The 15452-nt window shown below is 40.5% G+C and overlaps 1 protein-coding gene across 5 annotated transcripts in view; it reads left to right on the top strand.

Annotated features, from left to right (window-relative positions):
- The window catches only part of ADGRD1 (adhesion G protein-coupled receptor D1), a 458034-nt gene that overhangs the window by 263676 nt on the left and 178906 nt on the right, over window positions 1-15452 (top strand). For all 5 annotated transcript variants that reach the window (XM_033956796.1, XM_033956795.1, XM_033956799.1 and 2 more), the window contains one exon: window positions 10763-10886. In XM_033956796.1, the coding sequence (XP_033812687.1) occupies window positions 10763-10886 (124 nt within the window). The remainder of the gene's footprint in view (window positions 1-10762; window positions 10887-15452) is intronic.

Raw genomic sequence — 15452 nt, 5'->3', positions numbered from 1 at the left:
AAAAAGGGTGGGGGTGTTAAAAGAATTGTTTTTTCAAAATAATCTACCTCAGCAGAAAGTTTTATAATTTATTAAAGTCATGTGCGGCTATCATCAGGGTGAGCAATACTTCACAAAAGAGCTTTGATTATGCTTCACTTGAACCACTAATATCTAATCATCTCACATGGTAAAACTTAACAGCAGCTTACAAATGATCCTTGAAAAAAAAAAAAAAAAAAAAGACAAGGACAGGGATGAAATGAGTTCCTATAAAACAGCAATTGAGATCAATGGGAGAAGTTCATTTATTTAGGCAATAATAAATCCAAAGAAATTTTATATAATTCAATGTGTGAGAATGTCTTAATATGTCTTTCATCAGAGCACGAGCTGTGCTTTGTCTGTGTGGCTGCATCATAGTTAGTACTATAAAAAGAACAGACAGTAGCTCGCTGGTTTACTTTACATCATCATTTTTATACCACATTACCTTGCATAGGTGGTACTTTTGAGGAGTGAATGATGGATATTGCCAGACTATCTTAGGGCCAAATTTTCAATCATGGAACAAAATTTTTTAGAATATACTTCCTTAATATTTGGAAAGCCTCTGACATACACGATAACAGAGAAAGGGGATGGGATTTAACATACCACTTTTCTGTGGTTACAAATGAAACCTGTTTACAAATTATATACAGGTACATTGTCGCGCCGACACCTGCACGCAGGATGAATGTACACGGCCGTTTCCAGCGCTTTTAGGGCTTACTGTTAGCGTCCTTAGGGGGTGGGAGTGGGGGTAGAACCCCCCTCAGTACACTTATAACTGGTCGCGCTCCTGTTAGGGGGGGATTGGGAGGGGGACCCCCCACACTACACTGAAAACTTCCATTCTCTCGCTGTTCATGAGTTTTCAGTGTAGTGTGTGTGGGGGGTCCCCCACGCCCCCACAGTGGAAGCGCATCTAGTTATAAGTATAGTGGGGGTTCCCCCCTCATAATGTTAACAGTAAGTTTCCAAGTTTCCAAGTTTAATTAGGTTTTGATTAATCGCTTTTTCTTAATTCAAAGCGATGTACATTAAAAATTACAGTATAAACATATTAAAACATTGAAGATAATTGACTGAACTTAAGACAAAAAAAGACAATACTAGAAACATATGGGAAAGAGAAGGCAAGAAGTTACAATTTAAAATAAAGATGGGGATCACATTTAGGGAAAGAACATGAGGAAGGGGTAAAGCTTGGTCCTGAAATTGATATGATGAAATTATTATTAATTTAAAAATGCATCATTAAATAAAAATGTTTTCAGATTACTCTTGAATTTCTCTAAGTTGACTTCTTGTCTCAATTGATAAGGTAAAGAATTCCATGTTTGGGGAGCAGTGACGGAAAAAATAAATTGGCGTCGTGTGTTAATGATTTTAAGTGAAGGGATTGATAGTAGATGTTGGTCGGTAGATCTTAATGTTCTATTCGTGGTGTAAGGGATTAATGATTTATATATAAAAGCCGGAGTTTTGAGAGAAAGAGATTTGAAAGTAAGCAAGCTGAGTTTATAGATGATTCTGTGAGTAACAGGAAGCCAATGGGCTTCCTTAAGAAGTGGAGTGACATGGTCAAATTTTTTGGCTTTAAAGATAAGCTTGACCGAGGTATTCTGTATGATCTGTAAACGTTTGATTTCTTTTTGAGCTATGCCTTTAAAGAGTGCGTTACAGTAATCTATCTTGGATATAACGAAAGAGTGGATAAGAATATTAAGTGAATTATTGTTAAGGAATTGTGAAACAGAACGAATTTGGCGAAGCCTAAAGAATGATGACTTAATGGCATTACTGATGTGGTTATGAAAAGAAAGTTTACGGTCAAAAATGACGCCTAAGATTTTAATATTATCTACCTCTTGTATAGGATGATCCTTAATGGCAATAGGAAATTTAAGCTTTGGGTTATCTTTCCAGGGAAAGAGTAATGCATTAGTCTTATTAATGTTTAATGCAAGTCTATTGTTGTTTAGCCAAAGATGTATTTTTTCTAATTTTGCGTTGATCTCCGAAGTATCTGAAGGATTATCAATATCAATAGGGTGTAAAAGTTGTATGTCGTCAGCGTAAGCGAAGACATTAAAGCCTATTGATTGGCATAAGGTTAATAGTGGAGCGAGAAATATGTTAAATAATAGTGGAGACAGTATGGAGCCTTGGGGGACGCCATTAGTTAAAGTAAAAGTATTAGAAGTAGAGTTATTAAAAGAAACTGATGAGGAGCGATCAGAGAAATATGATTGAAACCAGGAGAGTACTTGATCTGTAATTCCTATTGATTGAAGTCTATGAAGTAGAAGTTCGTGGTCAATTGTGTCGAAGGCGGATGAAAGATCTAAAGAGATTAATAGAACAGATTGATGATGGTCTAAGAAGTAATGAATTATAGTGGACATGCCTATTAGTGAGTGTTCAGTAGAATGATGTTGTCGGAAACCAGTTTGATTGGGATGAAGAATATTTGTTTTTTCAATGAATTCTGAGATCTGATTGAATACAATCTTCTCTGTTAGTTTTGACAGAAATGGTAAGTTGGCAATAGGCCTGTAATTTGACGTGTCTTCAGCGCTAGTTTTGTGGTTTTTGATTATAGGATGAATAATGGAACTTTTCCAAGCTTTGGGGACGATGCCTTGTTTTAAACTTTCACTTACCAGAGTAAGAATTTCAGAGCCGAAGATCCTAATGAAACGCTTTAGAAAAAAAGGGGGAATTGGATCAATTGGAGAACCTTTTATATTAATAGATTTAAGAGTGGATTCTATTTCTGTCAAATTAGGAATTTTAAAGGTGGAACATTTTGAGGATAATATACTAGTCTCGATTGGCTCTTGACCGGAAGAATTAGAGGTGAAAGTAGATCTGATCTTATCGATTTTCTCGGTAAAGTAATTAGCTAGTTCCTGGGCAGAAAGGTTTAGTTCATTTACTTGGCTTTTCCTTTTATTTGAGTATGTAATAGAATTTAATATGCGATAGAGAGTAGAGGAATTTGCGGCTTTTTGAATCATACCTGAATAATATTTTGTTTTTGCATGATTTATTTTGGTTTTATAAAATTTTGAGTGTTCTTTGAATAATTCCAAGTTACTTAATGATTTATCTTTTCTCCATTTTCGTTCTACTGATCTTAATTGTTGTTTTATAAGTTTAAGCTCTGCTGTATACCAAGGATTGGTAGATGTCCTTTCAGAAATGGTTTTGAATTGAAGAGGTGCTACTGTATCTAATAAGCGACAGATATTTATATTCCAGAGGTGGAGAGAATCATCTAGTGAAGTAGAGATGAAGTCAAACAACTGTGGAGAATATGCAGTGGAAATAGTCTCAGATGAGAGGTTATTGAGATCTCTGAATTTAACTTTTTTCTTAGAGGTTTGAGATTTTATGGATGTAATAAAATAAGAAATTGATATTAAATGATGATCCGACCAAGGAACTGGTTTACTGAAATTAAAAAAGTAGTTGTCAGTTTGGAAATTTGGAATGAGTACCATGTCAATGGAATGTCCTAAATAGTGAGTTGGGTCTGATATTATAGGGAGCATATCTAAAAGATCAATATGTGATAGGATATTTCTAGTTTGAGTATTGTTGGGATCATCAAAGTGTATATTGAAGTCCCCTAAAATTAAAGGGTTCAGAGTGGAAGAACAAAAATCAAATAAAAGAGATTGTAATTGAGTTAAATTTTCACTATTGATTGGGGGAGGCAAATAAAGAAGTAAAGCGTCGAGCTTAGGTTTGGTGTGAAAAGAAAATTGCAAGAATTCAATGGGAGAATTATAAGAGGAATAATCAATACCTATTAGTAAAGATGAGCGAAAAATAATAGCTAGTCCTCCACCGCGTTTAAAGTGACGATGGTTGAATAAATAAGAGAATCCGGAGGGGCAGCAGTAAGAAAGATAAGCTTCCTCACCGTCTTTTAACCAAGTTTCTGTTAAGCATAGTACGTCAAAGGAATCTTGAGAGATTATATCTTTGATTAAATGATGTTTGGTTTTAATTGATCGGACATTAATTAATCCTATACTGAGTGAAAGACTATTAGGGACTGAAAACAAACTATTAGAGGGTGTTAGAGGAGTGATATGATCATTGACTATGTTTTTGGATGAAGTTAAAGGAATTGAGATTAGTTCAGAATAGAAAGGGTGAGCTGAAAGTTTGGCTGTGTTGAGGGGTCTGTGACCCCAATGAGCGGGTATTGGAGAAATAAGTTTGTCCATATTTGTTGGAAATAAATCAGGAGCTAGTTGATTTACATCAAAGGTAAGATTAGAATTTAGTATAAGAAATTGGGTAAGTGAGTTAGGAAAATAGTAGGGATCAGTAGACCAAAGTGGTAAAGTGTTAAGTTTAATAAAAGCGCACTGTAGCAGCGCACAAAGGAGCGCATTAAGGAGCATTAAATGCTCCTTAAGCGCGCTCCTTTGGCGCGCGCCAAAGGCGCGCGCCGCAAAGTGGGTATTTTTATAGTGCATGTACCGGCAAGGGGGGCGGAGTCCACAGCGAGCCGCCGCTGCGCGGCGGCAGAAGGGCCTTAAGAGAAACTGCAGGAGACAAGAATACACAGGTAAAAATAACTTCAGTAAAACTAATAAAAGAATTGGTAGTTAAAATTAGAGCAGTTAAAAGCGCTGGAAACGGTGGCGCACGTTTTTCTTGCATGCAGATATTGGCGCATGATTATCGGCATGCTAATGGCCTGCGTGCTTTTTATGTGCTACCTTATTTTGTACCTGGGGCAATGGAGGATTAGATGAGTTGCCTAGAGTCAGTGGCATAGTAAGGGGGGGGTCTGCCCCAAGCACCATCATGGTGGGGGCACCGGCACCCGTTCTCCTCTCAGCCCCCCCCACTACCTTGCATGCGCCCCCTTCTCCTGTACCTCTTTAATGTTCCCGGCATGAACAGCAACCCCAACCTGCTTTTCGCGCCAGTGTTGGTTCTTCCTCTGACGTCACCTCCTAGGCATGGCTCCAGGAAGTGACATCAGAGGAAGAGCCGACACTGGTGCGAGCAGCAGGTTGGGGTTGCTGGTCATGCTGGGAATGTTAAAGAAGTACAGGGTAGAGAATGGTAATGGGACAAATTTTTCACCGTCCCCACGGGAACTCATTTTCCCGTCTCCCCCCCCCCCCCGAGTTCTTTTCCTGTCCCTGCCCCATTCTGTGAGCTCCATCCTCATCTGCACAAGCCTGAAACACTTTAAAATCATGAGTGTTCAAGGCTTGTACGGTTAAGGCAGAACTTACAGCAATGGAACAGGGACAGGGACAGCGATAAAACTCGCGGGGACAGAACGGGGAAATTGAGTTCCTGCAGGGATGGAGAAAAAAGTGTCCACGTGTCATTCTCTAGTACAGGGGAAGGAAAGGGGTATGTGCACGCAGAAGGAGGGGGTGGGGAAGGAGTGGATGGGGGTGGGGGCGGGGTAGAGGGCATGGGAGGGACGTCACTGCCCTGGGCACCTCTCACCCTCGCTACGCCACTGGCTAGAGCAGGGGTGGGCAACAAGGGCTGGAATCCAGTTGGGTTTTTAGGATTTCCCCAATGAATGTGCTTGAGATCCATTTGCATACAATGGGAGGCGGTTCATAGTCTTAAGTGCGCGAGACAGACGCGCGCTGACAAACGAGCGCCGACAATTCAGCGCAGGACTTCATCGCGCCGAAGAAAAACCTTCTTTTAAAGGGTTCCGATGGGGGGTCTTGGTGGGGAATCCCCCACTCTACTTAATAGTGATTGCACTGGCGTTGGGGGGAGTTTGGGGGGATTGTAACCCCACATTATACTGTAAACTTAACTTTTTCCCCCAGCGCCAGCGCGATCCCTATTAAGTAGAGTGGGGGGTTCCCCCCATACCCCCCCCGTCGGAGCCCTTTAAAAGAAGGTTTTTCTTCGGCGTGATGAAGTCCTGCGGTGAATTGTCGGCGCTTGTTTGTCAGCGTGCGTCTGTCTCGCGCACTTAAGACCCGTCACCTGGGAGGCAGTGCATGCAAATAGATCTCACGCATATTCACTGGGGAAATTCTGAAAACCCGATTGGATTCCGGCCCTCGTTGCCCACCCCTGGGCTAGAGTCACAAGGAACTGTGGTGGGACTTGAACCCTGTTCCCCAGGTTCTCAAGATGTTGCACTAACTGGTGAGGACCAGTAGACACAACAGATGACAAAGTATAAAAAGCACTAAACAAGTTCAAAATCTGAAATCTCAGTAATAGGAGCACAGTAAGAGAAATTCTGTGAGCTCATTGCAGAGAAAACAAAACTGGCAATGGGGGCATTTATTAATAGCAGCCTGCAGAGTTCATTTGAACTCTTGAATCATCATTCATCTCATTTGAATTGAGATATTACAAAAACTTGAACGAAAGGAAAGGAAAATAGACAGAAAGGCTTAAAGGAAAGAGAGACCAAGTGCGTTTTGGAATTTTGATCTAAAGGGTCTGTATCAGGGTAAACATTTTGAGGGGTAATTCCTGCAAGTCCTCTAGGTCCATTGTACGTTTGACATATTGTTCCCTTTGATTGCTGTAAATTTTATTTATGTTCATTGCTTAGAAGTTTAATTAAACCTTCTTTCATTTGTACAGTACATAAATTTTTTTTCCCTCCCCCTTCCCACCCCTCCCTACCATATATTCCATAATCTTATATAAAAAAAAAACATATTAATAAAATATCCCTCACCCTACCCAAATTAATTGATACATTAAAGGGAAACATTTTCAACTAATCCTTACAAAATTCTGCTAATGGTTTCCAAACATCCTGAAATTTCTTGAAATACCCTCTTTGTACTGCAATAAATCTTTCCATTTTATAAATATGGCACAAAGAGTTCCACCAAAAACTGTAATTTAGTCTCTTCCAATCCTTCCAATTACATGTAATTTGCTGAATGGCAACCCCAGTCATTATAAGTTACAATTTATTGTTGTTAGCAGAAATCTGACTTTTTGCTCTCATTTCCTACCAAAAATCACAGTATCATAGGATAATGCCACTGGGTTATCTAATAAATTATTAATTTGGTCCCAAATTGATTTCCAAAAATTCATAATATATGAGCAATGAAACAATAAATGATATATTTATTGTTAATGTGTTTGAATATATATATTCATTTAATGTAATTTTGAAAATGAATAAAGAATTTATATAAAAAAAAAGTTTAATTAAGCGATTTATCAAATGTTAAATAAAACTTGAAACAGCAGTGAAATTCATAATTTTATCGTAGTTCAATTTACCGCATTGAGTCACTAACCCACCATAATCAATGTAGAATTCCTGGCCACTGCAAAAGGAAACCCCAAAGTCAGGCTTATTGTATTTAACAAGCGGATTGCAGATTCCATTAATCCTGCCCCCAATATCCAAACACTCTGATCACAACCTCACTGTAATACATTCCCCCCCATATCTAACACCTCCTTCTCAAATTCCCCCACTTCTGAAAGTCACTTCTCAAAATCCCAGAACCTTATAAGAACCTAAGAATTGTCATACTGGGACAGACCGAAAGTCCATCAATCCCAGTATTCTGTTTCCAACAGTGGCCAACCCAGATCCCAAGTACCTAGCTAGATCTCAAGTAGTAAAAAGATTTTATGCTGCTTATCCTAGGAGTAAGATGTGGATTCAAGTTTCAAGTTTATTAGGTGACTTGATCAATCGCTTAATCAAATATTCTAAGCGATGTACATTTTAAAATTTACAATTAAAAAAAACAAAAAAACAACAACAATGTAATACATTACAATACATACAATATTTAAATAATGGTTAAATACTCTTAATTTAACATTGATAAACATAAGGAAAGGAGGGATGAAATACAATTTCAATAATGGCCTATGGACTTTTCTTTTAGGAAATTATACAAGCTTTTTTTTAAATTCCACTAAGCTAACTGATTTCACCACATTCTCCAGCAACAAATTCCAGAGTTTAATTACACATTCTGTGAATAAATATTTTCTCTGGTTTATTTTAAATCTACTACCTAGTAGCTTCACTGCATGCCCCCCAGACCTAGCATTTTTGGAAAGAATGAACAAGCGATTCACATCCACCCTTTCCACACCATTCATTATTTCCCCCCGAGCCGTCTCTTCTCCAAGCTGAAGAGACCTTGTTGCTTTAGCCTTTCCTCATAGGGAAGTCGTCCCATCCCTTTTATAATTATCATTGCCCTTCTCGGTACCTTTTCTAATTCCGCTATATCTTTTTTGAGATACAGCGACCTCCTGATACTTGTGGGAAGGGGGGGGGGGGACTTTGAGAAAAGGGTATCAGGGTTTAGAGATGTTGGTGACTGTAGCTTTTGAGGGGGAGAGGGGGTTAATGGAATCTGCTGTTAGCCCCTGAAAGAGGCTTTCCAGTGTCATTAGGCCATCCATTAGTGTCCAGATGTGTGGGGGAGGAGATAACACTAGCTCAAAGCTGGCATTTGTTCCCATAATAATGCAGCTTGTGAAGCAAAATGCAAGCTGCATTATCATTTTGCATAAGAAGAAGCTGCTTTCCATGCATTGCATCTCAAAAACTGTATGTTATAGAAAATAACACACAATTTTGCAATTTAATGCATGCTGTTTGGCAAAATCTGAATGTTATTCCTTGAGACCCTGATTCTATAAACGCCACTTGACTTCTAGGTGCTGAGGATTGCAATTGTCAATCATCCGTTATGCGCTGTTTATAGAATCATGCCTAGGGGCACCTAAGTGGTCTTAGGTGCAGGTAGGTATTGAAACTTTAGGCGCACTCCATTTATGCCAGGGGTTTCTTGGCCTAAATCAGGGGTGTCAAAGTCGATCCTCGAGGGCCGCAATCCAGTCGGGTTTTCAGGATTTCCCCAATGAATATGCATGAGATCTATGTGCATGCACTGCTTTCAATGCATATTCATTGGGGAAATTCTGAAAACCCGACTGGATTGCGGCCCTCGAGGACCGACTTCGACAACTGTGGCCTAAATCAAACCACACCCCAGATCTTCCCAGAATCCGCCACTACCTCACTTACTGTCTGAGAGGCACCATGGAGTAGATGCCTATAAGAACATAAGGTCAAACAAACCAGGAGAAAGATCTCCACAATCCAAGTAAACACAAACAAACCACAGTGGAGATACGTAGTAATGTTGGTGTGCAGTTTATTCATAAAATTAAAAAAATATGTGCAGTGGCTCGACACGCACATGTTTCGGCCGATATGGCCTGCCTCAGGAGCCTACAAACATCTTCCTTGAAAGGATCAATTAATGAATAAATCACATCATCCAAGTATTCTAAGTTTGTTTGAGGATACCATGCAGGTTTCTTCAAACAAACTTTGAATACTTGGATGAAGCGATTTACCCAGGTAATTGATCCTTTCAAGGAAAATGTTTGTAGGCTCCTGAGGCAGGCCATATTGGCCGAAACACATGCGTTGTCAAGCCACTGCACATACTTTTACATTTTATGAATAAACTGCACGCCAACATTACTACGTATCGCCACTGTGGTTTGTTTGTATAAAAACATAAGAATATAAGACTAGCCTTACTGGTTCAGACCAGTGGTTCATCTAGCTCAGTATCCCGTTTTCACGGAGCCCAATCCAAGTCACAAGTACCTGGCAAAAAAACACAAATAGCAGCATTCCATGCCACTGATCCAGGGCATGCGCTTGCCGAGTTAAGACGCCTACCAGCAATTTAATTGTTTTGAATTGCTTTTTAATAGCACTTTTCAATTAATGGTGCTGATTAAGCCTACTTGAAAAGTTAGGCACCTAGATTGGCTAAGTGCACTGATCTAGGTACCTCATGAGGCACTGTTTATAGAATCTGGGCTTTAAAGCACATTAATAGGTTACCAGATTTTCTGACGTAATAACCTGGACACATTGCCCTGCCCCATTCCGTTCTCAGCTCCGCCTTGTTCCACTTCCAGCCCCTTCCTGTTCTGTCCTCTGGCTCCGCCCCCCACAAAGCCTCATCTTTCTTCTCTGACCTTCGGGCCATATCTGGAAGGCCTATGAGCATGCATGGATGCCTGTGACGTCATCCGCACATGCTCAGAGGCCCTCCAGACATGGCCGGATGTCGGGGCTTTCCAAAACCCGGACAAACTACCGGATTTTTGGAAAGTCTGTCCAGGTACCCAGACAGTCCTCTAAAAATAGGACATGTCTGGATTTCCCCAGACATCTGGTAACCCTACACATTAATAACTACCCCTCTTTATTCATAGCCTTGGAAGTAATCTGTCTCAGCTCTCCAAAGAGTTCATCAGTCCTTAAGCTAATGTTTTTGCTGTGGTAGCAAAAAAGTGGAGGGGGAGTCTAATGATTAATGCCATGGGTTAAGACCCTGGGGAACTGAGTTCAATTCCCACAGTGATTCCTTGTAACTCTGGACAAGTCACATAAACCCTTCATTGCTCAAGGTATAAAACTTAGATTGTGAGCCCACTAGAGACATAGAACGTGTAGACTGCTTTGATTATACCACACAGAGGTGGTGTTTACAGATCTAAGAACATAAGAAGTTGCCTCCGCTGAGTCAGACCAGAGGTCCATCTTGCCCAGCGGTCTGCTCCCGCGGCGGCCCATCAGGCCTATTGCCTGAGCAGTGGTCCCTGGTCTAACTGTAGACTATTGTATCCCAACTGTAGACTACTGTAACATAAGAACTTTTCTCCTTTTTGCTGTGTTTTTCAGCTCGGGCACTGGAATTTGGTCAAATGAAGGATGCATCCGCACATCTGGAAACCTGAATTACTCTGTCTGCCGATGTAACCACCTGACCAACTTTGCAATTCTGATGCAAGTGGTACCTGTGGAGGTAAAGCAGAGCTGGTAGTTCTTGGGTCAGACAGAATATCGATAAACGGCCCTTCCACTGTACTGGCAACCCTTGGAAAGCCTGTCAGATGTCTATAGAAGTCTTCTTTTTTGAGAGAGAAAATTAATTAGATTGGAGGCCTCTCAAGAGTCATATGGTGCAGATCAACACAGATTTGCCCAGTTACCTCAGGCAGATTGGCTAATTGTTTTAAAAATTAAACTGATGTGAAGAACATGAGTATAGCTATGTCTGGGAAAGGATTAAAAACATTTATTTACGATGTCAAGAATTTCCGATGTCCAACTCATGAGATTTTTCACTGTAGCATTTATCAGATTTGGTGACAGAGTTGGATAAGTTTTGCATCACTCTCTAATTAAGCTTTCCTTTTAAAAACCCTGAAGCTTCAAGTCAAACCTCTTAATCTTTCAGTCAGATAGAAAGACTTTTGCAGTTCTTGAAGCCTCTCTGACCAGTAACATAGAGCTGGATAAAGCCTTTCATGTCACTTTCTTTCTATTTTTAATAATAAAAGAAGGCACTGCAGCTTCCCAGACTTTGATGAGAAGCGTCACTTTGCCGCTGGAACATGACAGAAGTTGTCACAGTACCTTGCAAGCACCTTTGCAGCAGTTCCAAATTTAAGGGCACACATAATCAGCAGGTCTTGTAACTACAGAAATCTCCCGAGAGGTCCTGGAGTATATCACAAACTGACAAAACAAAGTGGACCCTGTTCATTAGATAAATGTCCCCTGAAGAGATTGTTGCTGAATTTGTGGAGTGAGGTATCAATCCACTAAGGAACACACACACACAAAAAAATGCCAGCAATGCAACTGGAAACCCCCCTCCCAAAAAAGCATAAACCACAAATATGTACTTTTAACTGAATATTAATGGTTCTTGTAGGAGATGAGCATCTGAGGCTGAAGTTCTTTGGAGCTCTTACAAGTCATCGCAGGGTTGGGGAGTTTTACCTGTATCAGTTGGAAATCTTGGATATGCATTTAAATTTCATTCATTTATTTTGGGTTGAGGAAGCCCTCTCACACTAGATCTTCTCTCTCACACATTCTTATATTTCTTGTGCCTTCATAAAAATTTTATTTCATAATGCTGAAAGACTGCTCTTTAAATATTTTATTTATTTATTTAAAATATTTATAATCTGCTTACAGGCTAAGTAGCTCGCAATAAAACATGCATAATATCAATAAACAACACATATGGCCTCTTTTACAAAGCCGCGCTAGCGGCTACGCTGTGCTAATGGCCCCGAAGCTCATAGAGATTTAAAGGGCTTTGGGGCTATTGACGGCTTCGGGGCTGTTGACAGGTAAGGGTAAATTAGATGCACCTCTCCCTTGAGAAGGATACAGTGATATGGGGACTAAAACTATGCCAGGGTACACCTGGCATGGCCTCCGCGTGTGCAGATCACTGGACTTGATGGACCCAGGGTCTGATCCAGAGATGGCAATTCTTATGTTCTTACTAGTCTTATAGCCCGTTACATTAACTGGCGCTAGAATATATGTGTGTATGTCTGTCTTTATTTCTTTCTCTCTCTCTCTCCTTAGCTGCTTTCTGTATTTCTGTCTTTCTTTTTCCTCAGCTGTCCACCCATTCTCCCTTCCTTTTACCTTCCCTGTGTCCACCACCACCCCTTCACTGCTCCCCTTATTCAGCAGCAGCCCTTCTCCCTTTTTTTTTTATCTCCCCCCTGTCCATCAGCATCTCTTTCCTGTTCCCCCGTCCATCAGTAGGCCTCCCTTCCTTTTTCTTCCCTCCTAGCATCTCTTTCCTGCTCCCCCGTCCAGCAGTAGGCCTCCCTTCCTTTTTCTCCCCCCTCCCCCTGTCTCTTCCCCTGTCCAGCAGCACCCCATACCTCGCGTCTGACCTCCGCCGACAGCCGCCTCAAACCGCCGCGGCCTGCAACCGCCAACAGCTGCCATGGCCTGCAGGCGCCGACAGCCGCGGCGGCCTGTAGATGCCAAGAGCTGCCGCGGCCGACAGCCTCCGCGCTGCCTGAAGCCGACATCCGCCTTGGGAGAGAGAGAGAGTGAGATATGCGTGGAAGTGCGCATGCGCACTCCTACCTGCGGGGACCTACAGCGCACGGAAAATGGGAACACGCTGGTAATAGTGCACATGCGCGCTTAGGCTTTTAGTATATTAGATGTACAACATTTTCTTGTGGCTTTTGGTACTTTGGGAAACGTAGATTGGCATTGGAGGTGTGCAGACAGAAGAAATAGGTATCTTGAGTGGAAATAGAGGTGGCTCTTTTATTGATGTGTGCTGGACTTATCTATGTTATTAGACGCACGAAAAAGGGATGACGTGAAATATGTCAGTTCTAGAAAATCCTGCTTTTCTGTTGCAGGCCCCATTTTATGGAACGAGACATCTGGAGTAATATGACTGTAAAAATGTGTTACTCTTTAGGAAATTGCTCAAAACACATTCCTTTGTTCAGGCCTTTAATTTCTATTAAGAACATAAGAATAGCTTTACTGGGTCAGACCAATGGTCCATCAAGCCCAGTAGCCCATTCTCACAGTGGCCCGTTTTCACAGTAGCCCATTCTCACAATCCAGGTCACTAGTACCTGGCCAAATCCCAGGGAGTAGAATATTCCATGCTACTGATATAAGCCTAAGAATAAATTGGCTGGTGGTTGGCAAAAACTGAAGACTTTAAAATTAAATATATTAAAGAATAGTATTTATGATAAGATTAAAGGAATTTGCACTACCACTTTTTTTGCTTTTGCCGGATATAGGGCAAGCATCCCTGTTACCCATGGACGGTGGAATAAGATCCTGAAGAAGAGAGGAAAAGTAAATTGAAAGGATGATCTTTTTATTTTAGTTTTTAATTGTTATGTGTAGTTTTGTTAAGTTTGAAGACCATCGGCCTCTTTTACAATAGTCCCGAAGCCCTTTAAATCTCTGTGAGCTTCGGGGCCGTTAGCACAGCGCAGCCGCTAGCGCTGCTTTGTAAAAGAGGCCGTATGTGTTGTTTATTGATATTATGCATGTTTTATTGCGAGCTACTTAGGCTGCAAGCAGATTATAAATATTTTAAATAAATAAATAAAATATTTAAAGAGCAGTCTTTCAGCATTATGAAATAAAATTTGTATGAAGGCACAAGAAATATAAGAATGTGTGAGAGAGAAGATCTAGTGTGAGAGGGCTTCCTCAACCCAAAATGAATGAATGAATACTTCTCCACAAGACGGTTCAAAAATTTAAATGCATATCCAAGATTTCCAACTGATACAGGTAAAACTCCCCAACCCTGCGATGACTTGTCTGTCCAAATTAGATTGTAAGCTCTTCTGAGCAGGGACTGTCTATTGAATGTAGAAATGATACAGTAGTAGTAACTCAAAGAAAACGTTCACTGTAACTACAATATATAAAAATAGGGCTCAACACAGTGCTGTGTTTCGGCAAAAACACCTGTGTCAGGAGTCACAGAATCTCAAAGTATTTTTTTCTGTGTAGTTCATTCAGACAGGAGTGTCACTGGAAATGCTTAGCTTTTTCTAATTATATTTGTATTCAATACTATCAGTGTGTGTGATTTCTGGCGCAGGTGTTTTTGCTGAAATACGACACCTTGTCAAGTCCTATTTTTATGTTTATATTTATTGGAAATTTCTATACTGCTACTAATGACTACGGAGTCAATTCAGAGTGGTCTCCATGAGCTTCAGTAAAGGTGTTACAATACATGAGCTTCGATAAAGGTGTTATAATACTTGAGCTTTAGTAAAGGTGTTACAAGCTTCAGTAATGGTGTTACAATACATGTGCTGTATATCTTACCTATTTATACCATCTATGGGCATATACTATTATAGTTTCGGTATCTCTTGGAGTTGCAGGAAAAGTTTTCTTTGGGGGTCCTTTATAGTAACGTGTGCTTACCACAGCATAAAAGGCTTTATTGTGGGAAGCATTTAGGTATCCTGCAGTAATTTTGGGATTTTTTTAGCACTAAAAGTAGGTCTGAGGCAGAGAGTAGGCATGTTTTGTGCTATTTGGTTAGAGCCTAGAGCCTGTTTAGGTTTGTGCAACGCACAAATATGAGATTAGATTAGATTGCCACATGCTAACTGCATGTAATTAGCGCATGCACCTTTGCAGCAGTTGATGAACTTGATGAAGTTACAGGGAAATACTTTTGAAACCAATAGGAGGAAATATTTTTTCACTCGGAGAATAGTTAAGCTCTGAAACGCGTTGCCAGAGGATTTGGTAAGAGCAGTTAATGTAGCTGGTTTTGAGAAAGGTTTGGACAAATTTCTGGTGGAAAAGTCCATAGTCTGCTATTGAGACAGACATAGGAGAAGTCAGTGCTTGCACGGGGATGGTATCATGGAATGTTGCTACTCACTGGGATTCTGGAATCTTGTTACTTTTTGGGGTTCTGGAATGTTGCTACTATTTGGGTTTTTGTCAGGTATTTGTGACCTGGATTGGCCACTGTGGAAGCAAGATACCGGGCTAAATAAGCCATTGGTCTTACCCAGTAAGGCTATTCTTA

Source organism: Geotrypetes seraphini, chromosome 8 (genome assembly GCF_902459505.1).
Source record: "Geotrypetes seraphini chromosome 8, aGeoSer1.1, whole genome shotgun sequence".
Taxonomy (NCBI): domain Eukaryota; kingdom Metazoa; phylum Chordata; class Amphibia; order Gymnophiona; family Dermophiidae; genus Geotrypetes; species Geotrypetes seraphini.
This window is presented reverse-complemented; position numbering and strand designations above follow the sequence as displayed.